Here is an 11,720-nt window from a genome sequence, read left to right on the forward strand (position 1 = left end):
TTCTTTTTTTAAAATATTTTTTATTATTGATTTCATAGAGGAAGGGAGAGGGAGAGGGAGATAGAAACATCGATGATGAAAGAGAATCATGGATTGGCTACCTTCTGCATGCCCCCAACTAGGGATCGAGCTCGCAACCCGGGCATGTGCCCTTGACTGGAATCGAACCCGGACCCTTCAGTCCTCAGGCCGACACTCCTATCCACTAAACCAGTGGTCGGCAAACTCATTAGTCAACAGAGCCAACTATCAACAGGACGACGATTGAAATTTCTTTTGAGAGCCACATTTTTTAAACTGGTCAGGGCTGGAGCGCTCACTTCTTCATGTCAGCAGGGACCCCTTGTTCTCAAACCGCCACGGAGCGTACACGGGACTCCAGAATTCCAGGAGCCTCAACAATAGTCTCCTTTCATGGTCACACACTCACGTGTCAGCCCTGGCCGGCTTGGCTCAGAGGATAGAGCGTCGGCCTGCGGACTGAAGGGTCCCGGGTTCGATCCCGGTCAAGTTATAGAAAGTAACATTCTTGGCCCTGGCTGTCTTGGCTCAACGGAAAAATATCCTCGGGTGAGGATTTTAAAAAAACAAAAACAAAACAACCCACAATGAATTGGGTACCTCCCCCCCCCCCCCCCGCCGCCCGTGCCGAGCCAGCACAGCCAAGGGTTCAGTGAGCCTGAGGGGTGGTTGTCGAAGGATGTAGAAAAGACAGACAAAGAGAATAAGCTGTGTCTAGGTGCCTGGCTGAGGCCACAGAACAGATCCAGACGGCAAGCTGAGCCTTTATTTTATAGCCAGAGGTAAACGAGGTAGGGGTCGCCATAGTTACCATGTTCTTGTGAGTTTCACTGGTTTTGGCAGCACTTGCTGCCCCTCCCACAGCCCACTAGCTACCCAGGAAGGATCTAGGGGGCGTCATAAGGTCAAGCTTAATTATGCTGAGAGGGCTGTGCCCTCCAAGCTGGGACTGGTTTGCGGCTTTGCCAGCAGGTCAGCCCAAGGCTTAACCCGATAGCCGCTCCCTGCACCCCCCACTCCTTACTCTGGTACCCCGTGGACATTCTCAGGATCCTCTTGTAAAGGAAGACAAGCTACAGGCACTGACAGGTATCCGTGGGAAAGTTCTGTTTAGGGCAGTGGTCGGCAAACTGTGGCTCTCGAGCCACATGCAGCTCTTTGGCCTCTTGAGTTTTTAGCAAAGGCCAGCTTGGGAGGACCCTAATTAAGTTACTAACAATGTACCTACCTATATAGTTTAAGTTTAAAAAAATGTGGCTCTCAAAAGAAATTTCAGTCGTTGTCCTGTTGATATCTGGCTCTGCTGACTAATGAGTTTGCCGACCGCTGGGTTAGGGAAAGGGACTCCCCAGCATCGTCCTGTATTTCTGGTTAGGAGCAAGGAAAGAAAACACAACTTCTGGTTCCTCCTTACAAAGCTGGACTTTCCTCTTTCCGACGACATGATAATTACTCGTGCACCACGAGGGCTAAGAGGCCAGGCTGGCTGTTACGGATTTACTGCGTGCTACAGACTTCTGGTGTTCTCCCCTGAGGGTTCGCACGTCCTCGGGCTGACGTCCCACCTCCGTGTGTCCCCGGCACGGGTTAGCACGCACGGCCTGCAGCTCTCTCGCTGGCGTCCACGGGTTTCCCGCGTTTGCCAGGGGCCCAGCGTTCCGTGCGGTGCTTCCTTTACCCCTTTGGCGCGCTCTCCAATCCTGCTCCTTCGAGACGCTGTCTTCTGTTTGATCGGATGGCTAAAATACAGACCTCGTGTTCTTAAGGTACAAATGCCGGAGGAACAGAGAGGGAGGAAAAGGGCCGATGGAAAAAGGATGGAAAAACAGAGGTGGGAATAGTGGGGTTTTAAGGACATGACGCATGTGACTTGATAAGGAGGGTGAAATTTTACATTTTAAATGATTGTCCCGTATTTTCCATAGTCAAGCCTTATTTTTTTTCTCATTGGATTTGGTGGGGTAACATTAGTTAGCACAGTTATACATGGAGTGGCCAGATGATGATGATCTCTGAATGCATAATAATCTGGCTACTGAGTGTCTATCCTATAGAATAAAAGGCTAGTATGCAAATTGTCCCCTCGACCAGGAGTTCCACCAGCAGGCAGGCCGGCCAACCGCCCATGTCCCCTCCCCCTGGCCAGGCTGGCCGGACCCACCCATGTAAGCATTCATGCACTGGGCCTCTAAAATATACATATTGTTCAGAGATCATAATAATCTGGCCACGCAGGGTGTAGGTTTCAGGTATACGATTCCATAATACATCATCTGTACTACATTGTATTATGGGCTGATCACCCCAAGTCAAGTCTCCTTCCATCACCATGGATCCCCCTATACCCTCTTCCACTTCCCCCCAACCCTCACCCGTAACCTACATAACCACTGTCTGTGTCTATGAGTTTGTTTCAGTCTTTTTTTTTTTTTAATTTCAGAGAGGAAGGGAGAGGGAGAGAGAGAGAATCATCAATGATGAGAGAGAATCATTGATCAGCTGCCTCCTGCACACCCCCCAACTGAGGATCGAGCCCGCAACCTGGGCATGTGCCCTTGACTGGAATCGAACCCGGGACCCTTCAGTCTGCAGGCCGACGCTCTGCCCACAGAGCCACACCGGTCAGGGCTCCTGGTCCCTGTTTTCAATGCTCGGAACGTCCTTGCACCAGGAGCCCAGCAGCCACACGGCGGTTTGGCGCGGGCACCGCTGGACCAGAGCAGGTCATGTCTGTAGCTGTGGCTGAAATATTCATCTTCCTTCCCTCACACTCCACCAGTTCCCACTTTGCCTTGCCTTTCAGAACCAACCATCGCCCTGGCAGGTGTTGCTCGGTGGGTAGCGCGTCAGCCTGCAGACGGAAGGGTCCCGGGTTTGATTCCAGGTCAGGACACCTGACCGAAGGGTTACAGGCTCAGTCTCCAGTGGGGGTCGTGCAGGAGGCAGCCAATCAACGATTCTCTATCATCTCTGATGTTTCTTCTTTTTATTTCAATATATTTTATTGACTTTTTTTTTTTTTTACAGAGAGGAAAGGAGAGGGACAGAGAGCTAGAAACATCGATGAGAGAGAAACATCGACCAGCTGCCTCCTGCACACTCCCTACCGGGGATGTGCCCGCAACCAATGTACATGCCCTTGAATCGAACCTGGGACCTTTCAGTCCGCAGACCGACGCTCTAATCACTGAGCCAAACCGGTTTCGGCATCACTGATGTTTCTACATCTCTCTGCCCCTCTGCCTTCCTCTCTGAAATCAATAAAAAAAAATTTTTTTTTTAAAAGAAAAGAAGCTGCCGAAACCACTTTGACTCAGTGGATAGAGCGTCGGCCTGCGGACTGAAGGGTCCCGGGTTCGATTCCGGTCAAGGGCATGTACCTTGTTTGCGGGCACATCCCCAGTGGGGGTTGTGCAGGAGGCAGCTGATCGATGTCTCTCTCTCATCGATGTTTCTGACTCTCTATCCCTCTCCCTTCCTCTCTGTGAAAAATCAATAAAATATATTTAAAAAAAAAAAGAAAAGAAAAGAAGCCCTGGCTGGTGTGGCTCAGTGGATAGAGCATCCCCCTCGGACTCAAGGGTCCCGGGTTCGATTCCGGTCAGGGCACATGCCTGGTTTGTTGGCTTGATCCCCAGTGGGGGGTGTGCAGGAGGCAGCTGATCCATGATTCTCTCTCATCACTGATGTTTCTATCTCTCCTCTCTCTGCCTTCCTGTCTGAAATCAATAAAAATACATTTTTTTACACAAAGAAAAGGGAACCAAGCCGTCATGGCCAGCTCAGCTCTCCTGTGGCTTTGGATCTGTCCAGAGGAGCGGGGGGGGGGGGGAGGGGGGGGGGGGGGGAGCGATTCCTACCTGAGTTGATGAACGCGGCCAGCTCCTTCTCGCTCCCCGAAAGCAGGAAACCAGACCCGCCCGGGCGCCCGGCCTGCAAGGCCTCCTCCTCGTCTCCGGACAGCGGCATCTGGATGTTTTCATAGAGCGCAGCCAGCTGCTCCCGCTCCTCGTCCTGCCCCAGGCGACTGGAGAGGACACAGGTGGATTCAGGGACACGCCGTCCACACCACGCCCTCGTGTCTCTGGGGGGACGTTAATAAACTTGGGCTAGCTTTGTTCCCCTCCCCCAAATGTTCTTATAGATTTTCACGTTATATATTATTTTAATTGATTTCAGAGAGGAAAGGGAGAGGGAGAGAGAGAAACATCAAAGATGAGAGAGAATCATGGATCGGCTGCCGCCTGCACGCCCCCCACTGGGGATGGAGACTGCAACCTGGGCCTGTGCCCTGACTGGGAATCGAACCATGACCTCCTGGTTCATAGGTCGATGCTCAACCCCTGAGCCCTGCCATCCGGGCTTCTTTTTTTTAAAAAAAATATATTTTTTTTTCCTTTTTGAATATATTTTACTGATTTTTTACAGAGAGGAAGGGAGAGTTAGAAACATTGATGAGAGACATCGATCAGCTGCATCCTGCACACTCCCCACTGGGGATGTGTCCGCAACCAAGGTACATGCCCTTGACCGGAATCGAACCCAGGACCCTTCAGTCCGCAGGCGGACGCTCCATCCACTGAGCCAAATCAGCTAGGGCGGCTTCTTATTTTTTATAAATATATTTGTATTGATTTCAGAGAGGAAGGGAGTATAGAGAGATAGAAACATCCATGATGAGAGAGAATCATGGATCAGCTGCCTCCTGCACGCCCCCCTTCTGTGGATCGAGCCCACAACCCAGGCATGTGCCCTTGACCGGAATCAAACCTGGGACCCTTCAGTATTCAGGCCGATGCTCTATCCACTGAGCCACAGTGGCTAGGGCTGTGGTCGGCAAACTCATTAGTCAACAGAGCCAGATATCAACAGGACAACGATTAAAATTTCTTTGAAGAGCCAAATATTTTAAACAAAGTTCTTCTAATACCACTTCTTCAAAATAGACTCGCCCAGGCCGTGGTATGTTGTGGAAGAGCCACACTCAAGGGGCCAAAGAGCCTCATGTGGCTCACGAGCCGCAGTTTGCCGACCACGGCTCTATCCATGGAGCCACACCAGCTAGGGTGACATAGATAATATCTTAAGGCAATATTGTACAAAAGAAAAACAAATGCCAAGAAACCCACGATGAACAAAACACCAACATGTGACATGAAGACATTACAGGAGTTAGAGATTTCCCTTTGGGTGAGTCTACGGTCCAGCGTGTCCCGGCACCATTGCTGATCCCGTGCTGAGGTGGCTGACACTTTGGCCCTGGCTGCGTGTCCCCGTTGGTTCGAGTGTCATCCCCGCTACACCGCGGCTGAGGGTTCAACCCCAGTCAAGGCAAGAAACACCCAATGAATGCATAAATGAGTGGAACAACAAATGGGTATTCTTCTCTCTCCCTTCCTCTCTCTAAAATCAAGAAATACAAAAAATAAATAAAGTTTTACCAAAGGAAGCACCTTGATTTAAGTATTCAATGAAAAAACTGTTGATATTTTGTTCATCATGGATTTGGGGGACATTAATTAAGATTTTTTTTTTTTTAATTATTGCCTTAAAGCCTTAGTGGATAGAGTGTCGGCCTGCGGACGGAAGGGTCCCAGGATTGATTCTGGTCAAGGGCACATGCTCCAGTTGCGGGCTCGATCCCCAGTGGGGGGCATGCAGAAGGCAGCCGATCAACGATGATCTATCATGGATATCTCTCTCCCTTTCCTTTCCGCTCTGAAATTAACAATAAAAATAAAAGGGTTGGGCCCAGCCGGTTTGGCTCAGTGGACAGAGCGTCTCTCTCTCCCTTCCTCTCTGAAATGAATAAAAATATTTACTTATTTATTTATTTATAAAATATATTTTTATTGATTTTTTTACGAGGAAGGGAGAGAGGTATAGAGAGTTAGAAATATCGATCAGCTGCCTCCTGCACACCTCCCACTGGGGATGTGCCCGCAACCAAGGTACATGCCCTTGACCGGAATCGAACCTGGGACCCTTCAGTCTACAGGCCGATGCTCTATCCACTGAGCCACACTGGCCAGGGCTAAAAATATATTTTAAAACAAAACAAAAACAGGATCCAACAGTGCTGTGACGACCCATGAGGGAGCCTGAGTCAGTCCAAAAGGAAAGGTGCCTCTGTGTGTGTCTGCATTTATTTTACTTTAATACGTGTAACGCTTTTTAACAGAGTCTATTCTTCTGAAGTATATTTGGTTCCGTTTCTCTCTCTCTTTCTTTTTTCTTCCCCTCCCCCCACCACTGAGGTCACGACCCGTAACGAGAGGAGATACACCAAAGAGCTTATGTCTGAAAACACTAGTCCTGAAACGTATAAAGGTTATAACTTAGTGATGACGAGAATCGTCGTCGTCATCACCACCCAATAGAAACCCAGGTGGCGTGTGTCTCACTTCAGGCAATGCCACTGGCAAGGACTTACTATATCACGTAGGACGCAGCGACCCCACAGACCAAGGCCACGCTCAAGGCCGTACACGCGATGGTGACCACTCGGACGAGAGCGCGTCTCCGTGGACTCGGCGCTAAAAGGGGGAGAAAGGACGTTCTCGTCGGATTCCTCTGTCGCTGTGCCGGTCAGGTTACACACTGAGTGGCCTGATTATGATGATCTCTGAGCACATAATAATCTGGCCACTCAGTGTCTATCCTATATAATAAAAGGCTAATATGCAAATTGTCCCCTCGACCAGGAGTTCGACCAGCAGGCAGGCCGGCCAACCGCCCATGTCCCCTCCCCCTGGCCAGGCTGGCTGGACCCCACCCATGCATGAATTCATGCACCGGGCATCTAATATATATACTGAGTGGCCAGATTATTATGCATTCAGAGATCATAATAATCTGGCCACTCAGTGTATATATATTTTTTAAATAGCATTTTAAAATATGGAGGCATATCACATGATCGCACTTATCTGTGGAATCCAACAAACAACATGAATTGACCAATAGAATAACACTGGAAGCAGGGAGGCATGGAACAGACTGACACCCTTGATGTGAGGGTGGGGGAACGAGAGGAGATAAACCAAAGAGCTTATATACTTCCTAGCGGCCCGGCGGACAAAGTCGTGCGCGGGTAGGGTCCCTCGGCCTAGCCTGCGATCAGGGCCATCTTCCGCCCGCTCGCCAGTCCCCAGCCCCGCCCGCCGACACCCACCCCGGTTCCCCGTCGTCCCCGTTGGCCATCCAGCGATCGGAGCCTGCGGGCTGGGGGTGGGGGACGGAGAAGGGGGTCAATGCACCTCATAGCGGCTGGTCGATTGGTCATTCCGGTCGTGACGCCGTCATGGTCGCTGGCCTTTTATTATATAGGACTAGAGGCCCGGTGCACGAAGTTGGTGAATGGATGGGGGGTGTCCCTCAGCCCAGCCTGCACCCTCTCCAATCTGGGACCCCTCGACGGATGTCCAACTGCCCGTTTAGGCCTGGTCCTACCTAAACGGGCAGTCGGACATCCCTCTCACAATCCAGAACTGCTGGCTCCCAACTGCTCATCTGCCTGCCTTCCTGATTGCCCCTAACCGCTTCTGCCTGCCAGCCTGATCACCCCCTAACCACTCCCTACCAGCCTGATTGATGCCTAACTGCTCCCCTGCCAGCCTGTTTGTCCCCAACTTCCCTCCTCTGCAGGCCTGGTCACCCCAAACTGCCCTCCCCTGCAGGCCCGGTCCCTCCCAACTGCCCTCCCCTGCTGGCCATCTTGTGGCGGCCATCTTGTGTCCACATGGGGGCGGCCATCTGGTGTGTTGGGATGATGGTCAATTTGCATATTACTCTTTTATTAGAGAGGCTAGGCGCAGCTCATGGACACAGGCAATAAGGTGGTGAAGGCCAGCGGGTGGGTTGGGGCTGGGAGGAGGGGGGAAATGGGAGACATCTGTAATAGGATCAACAATAAAAAACTATTTGTAAAATAAAATAAATTAAATTAAATTAAATTAAATTAAATTAAATGAAAGACAGAGGCGAGATTGCACAGCCTGTGTGAGCAAACAGACCTTGAGTTCCCACGTCCTTGCGGGCTCCCCTCCCCACGGCCTCCCTTGCTCTGTGGGGACGAGGGTCCCTGGGCCACGCCGGCCAGGCTGTGATTCCAGGGCAGCGGCACCTCCATCCACGTGGCCCACACCCAAGGAGAGGGGCCTTGCTTGACTGCTCGGGGCTGTCCTATGGGCCTGGGGGCTTGTGCTGGGGGGAAAGGACATCGCAGGGCAGCCTGGGGCCACGCCACCCACCTGCTTCCCGGGCGGAGGGGCTGGGGGCCAGTGAATGCGCGGAGACATCCTTCTTTGCAGGCTCAGGGGTGTCATCCTTCCGATCACCTGGAAACAGCAAACAACACACATGCTCTGACCGGTGTGGCTCAATGGATAGAGCGTCGGCCTATGGATTCAAGGGTCCCGGGTTCGATTCCAGTCATGGGCATGTGCCTTGGTTGCGGGCACATCCCCAGTGGGGTTGTGCAGGAGGCGGCTGATTGATGTTTCTCTCTCATTGATGTTTCTTTTATATATATATATATATTTATATATATATATATTTGATTTTTTACAGAGAGGAAGGGAGAGGGATAGAGAGTTAGAAACATCGATGAGAGAGAAACATTGATCAGCTGCCTCCTGCACACCTCCTACTGGGGATGTGCCCGCAACCAAGGTACATGCCCTTGACCAGAATCGAACCCAGGACTGTTCAGTCCGCAGGTCGACGCTCTACCCACTGAGCCACACTGGCTAGGGTTAATTTTATTTTTTTTAATAGTGAAATAGAAGAGAAACGGCACCAGCTCCAGAGGGAAGACCCCGGATTTCATTTCCCGGCTGTGCTTCTGTGATCCCGTTATTTCGTGGGCCGTGCACGGGAGGCCTTTCACAGAGCAGATGAGAGGCCCCAGGCCCGAGGGTTCGCCTCATCGAATGAGCAACAGGAGGACGTACAGCGGGGGTCCTGGGGGAGCCTCTGGATCTGAGGGGACTGACTTTCCTCGGGGACACTTTGGGCTGCCGGTGACCTTCACGGGCTCCCAGGACTACCAAGCGCCGAGAAGGAAACTTGTAGCCGTGAAATGGAACGGCCCCTTCTCACTTCTCCGGAAACAAGTAAAAACAATGGCTGGTGCCACCCATTAAGGCTGTCAGCCCGGCCGGCGTGGCTCAGTGGTTGAGTGAGCGTTGACCTATGAACCAGGAGGTCACGTTCGATTCCTGGTCAGGGTACAGGCCCGGGTTGCGGGCTCAATCCCGTGTGGGGCGTGCAGGAGGCAGCTGATCCATGATTCTCTCTCATCATTGATGTTTCTCTGTCTCTCCCTCTCCCTTCCTCTCTGAAATCAATAATAAAAAAATATATACACATACATACACACACACACACACACACACACACACACACACTAGAGGCCTAGTGCACATATTCTTGCACGGGTGGGGTCCCTCGGCCTGGCCAGCAATGGGGACTGATCAGGGGCAGCTGGGTGGCCAGGGGGAGGGACTGTGGGAGGTTGGCCCACCATGGGAGGTTGGCTGTGGGAGTGTACTGACCACCAGGGGGCAGCTCCTGCATTGAGCATCTGCCCCCTGGTGGTCAGTGGGCATCACAGCACCTGGTCGATGGGTCGTTCGGTCACTTAGGCTTTTATATATAGAGATGTTTTTTTAAAGGCCTGTCGTTTTTCCGAGGTCTGAACTCACCTGCATAAGGCAAGCATTCACGCAATGGCCATCCCATTAAAAACAAAAGCAGGAAGGCGAAGGAACACCGAGGCGCATCCATCACGCCAGCCTCGCTGGCCTTTTATCCTGCGGATGAAGGGAGCGGCTCCGTTGGAGCCCAGCGTCTGCCCTGAAGCACGGCTGCCTGCCGAGCACCTGGGTTCTGCCTTGGAGCCACCAGTGTGAGGTCAGCCCAGGTTGCCATGCAGAGTCCCCCCACGGAACCGTGCCAGCCAATGGGAGGCCAAGAGGAGAGGGGTCGTGGGGCAGGAATGAGGACGGGACTGATCATGGAGGAGGCAGAGCGAGGCCCTGACCCGGCCTCCTGGGATTCCTCTTCCATCTGGTTTTGGTCCCAGGCCCGGCCCCTCCTCTGTCTCCCCAACCTTCCCCAGGTCCCCCCTCCTGGGCCCACCCCACTCCCCGCCTTGGCTGCCTCCTTACCCGTGTGTCCACAATGCAGACGTGGGCCCATCTGAAATCAATAGAAATATATTTTAAGATTAAATACAATAGCCCTACATAGAAAAGGAATGGACTGACAATTCTCGGGGGGAAGGGGGCGTGGAGGGTGCGGGAAGAGATTGGACAAAAATCTCATGCCTATGGACGAGGACAGTGAGGGGGGGCGATAAGGGAATGGGGGAGCTTTGGGGGGAAAAAAGAGGAACAACTGTAATAAAGTGAACAATAAAGATTTATTAAATAAAAATAAATAAAAAATTTAAAAAATAGCCCTAACCGGTTTGGCTCAGTGGATAGAGCGTCGGCTGCTGATGGAAGGGTCCCAGGTTCAATTCTGGTCAAGGGCATGTATCTTGGTTGCGGGCACATCCCCAGTAGGGGGTGTGCAGGAGGCAGTTGATCGATGTTTCTCTCTCATCGATGTTTCTAACTCTCTCCTTTCCTCTCTGTAAAAAATTAATAATATATATATTTTAAAGATTTTAAAAATAAAATACAATAGCCCTAGCCAGTGTGGCTCAGTGGATAGATCGTTGCCTGCGGACTGAAGTGTCCCAGGTTCGATTCCAGTCCAGGGCACATGCCTGGGTTGTGTGCTCAGTCCAATGTGCAGGAGGCAGCCAATCAAAGATTCCCTCTCATCATTGATGCTTCTATCTCTCTCTTCCTCTCCCTTCTCTGAAATCAGTAAAAATATATTTTTTAAAAAAGACCGGGAGAAAATAAATTTCAGTTGTTTAAGCCATCCAGTCTCTAATATTAAAAATAAAATAAAATACAATACAATAAAAAACACCCTGGGCCAAAACCGGTTTGGCTCAGTGGATAGAGCGTCAGGCCTGCGGACTGAAGGGTCCCAGGTTCGGATTCCGGTCAAGGGCATGTACCTTGGTTGCGGGCACATCCCCAGTGGGGGGTGTGCAGGAGGCAGCTGGTCGATGTTTCTCTCTCATTGATGTTTCTAACTCTCTATCCCTCTCCCTTCCTCTATGTAAAAAATCAATAAAATATATATTTTTTAATTTTTTTTTTAAATATATTTTATTGATTTTTTACAGAGAGGAAGAGAGAGGGATAGAGAGTTAGAAACATCGATGAGAGAGAAACATCGACCAGCTGCCTCCTGCACACCCCCTACTGGTATGTGCCCGCAACCAAGGTACATGCCCTTGACCGGAATCGAACCCGGGACCTTTGAGTCCGCAGGCCGACGCTCTATCCACTGAGCCAAACCGGTTTCGGCAATATAAAATATATTTAAAAAAACACACACAACAACACCCTGGAGCAATGGAAACAGCCGGTGGTTTCATAGCTAGCTTCGGGCTGTGGACAGCGGTAAACAGTGCGACACCACCCACCCCGCCCCGGTCTGACTGCGGTGTCTGGCCACACCTGTGCCTGGAGTCCTGGCAAACCCATCCAATTGCCTGAATTCCCTCCTGCAGCCCTTGCTGGGTGGCCAGGAGGCAGGAGCCCTGAAAGGTGGGGAATCAGGGTGCACCC

General features: G+C 51.3%; 1 protein-coding gene across 1 annotated transcript; it reads right to left on the reverse strand.

Annotated features, from left to right (window-relative positions):
* Positions 1-1,445: 1,445 nt before the first annotated feature.
* Positions 1,446-10,224, reverse strand: C21H19orf18 (chromosome 21 C19orf18 homolog). The gene is made up of 5 exons (XM_054710285.1): positions 10,194-10,224; positions 8,274-8,360; positions 6,455-6,557; positions 3,882-4,048; positions 1,446-1,781 (listed from the first exon to the last, which is right to left on the reverse strand). Exons 1-5 carry the CDS (start codon positions 10,222-10,224, stop codon positions 1,696-1,698), a joined length of 474 nt encoding a protein of 157 aa, XP_054566260.1. The 3' UTR covers positions 1,446-1,695.
* Positions 10,225-11,720: the final 1,496 nt, after the last annotated feature.

The sequence above is a fragment of the Eptesicus fuscus genome, chromosome 21 (assembly GCF_027574615.1).
Source record: "Eptesicus fuscus isolate TK198812 chromosome 21, DD_ASM_mEF_20220401, whole genome shotgun sequence".
Lineage (NCBI taxonomy): Eukaryota > Metazoa > Chordata > Mammalia > Chiroptera > Vespertilionidae > Eptesicus > Eptesicus fuscus.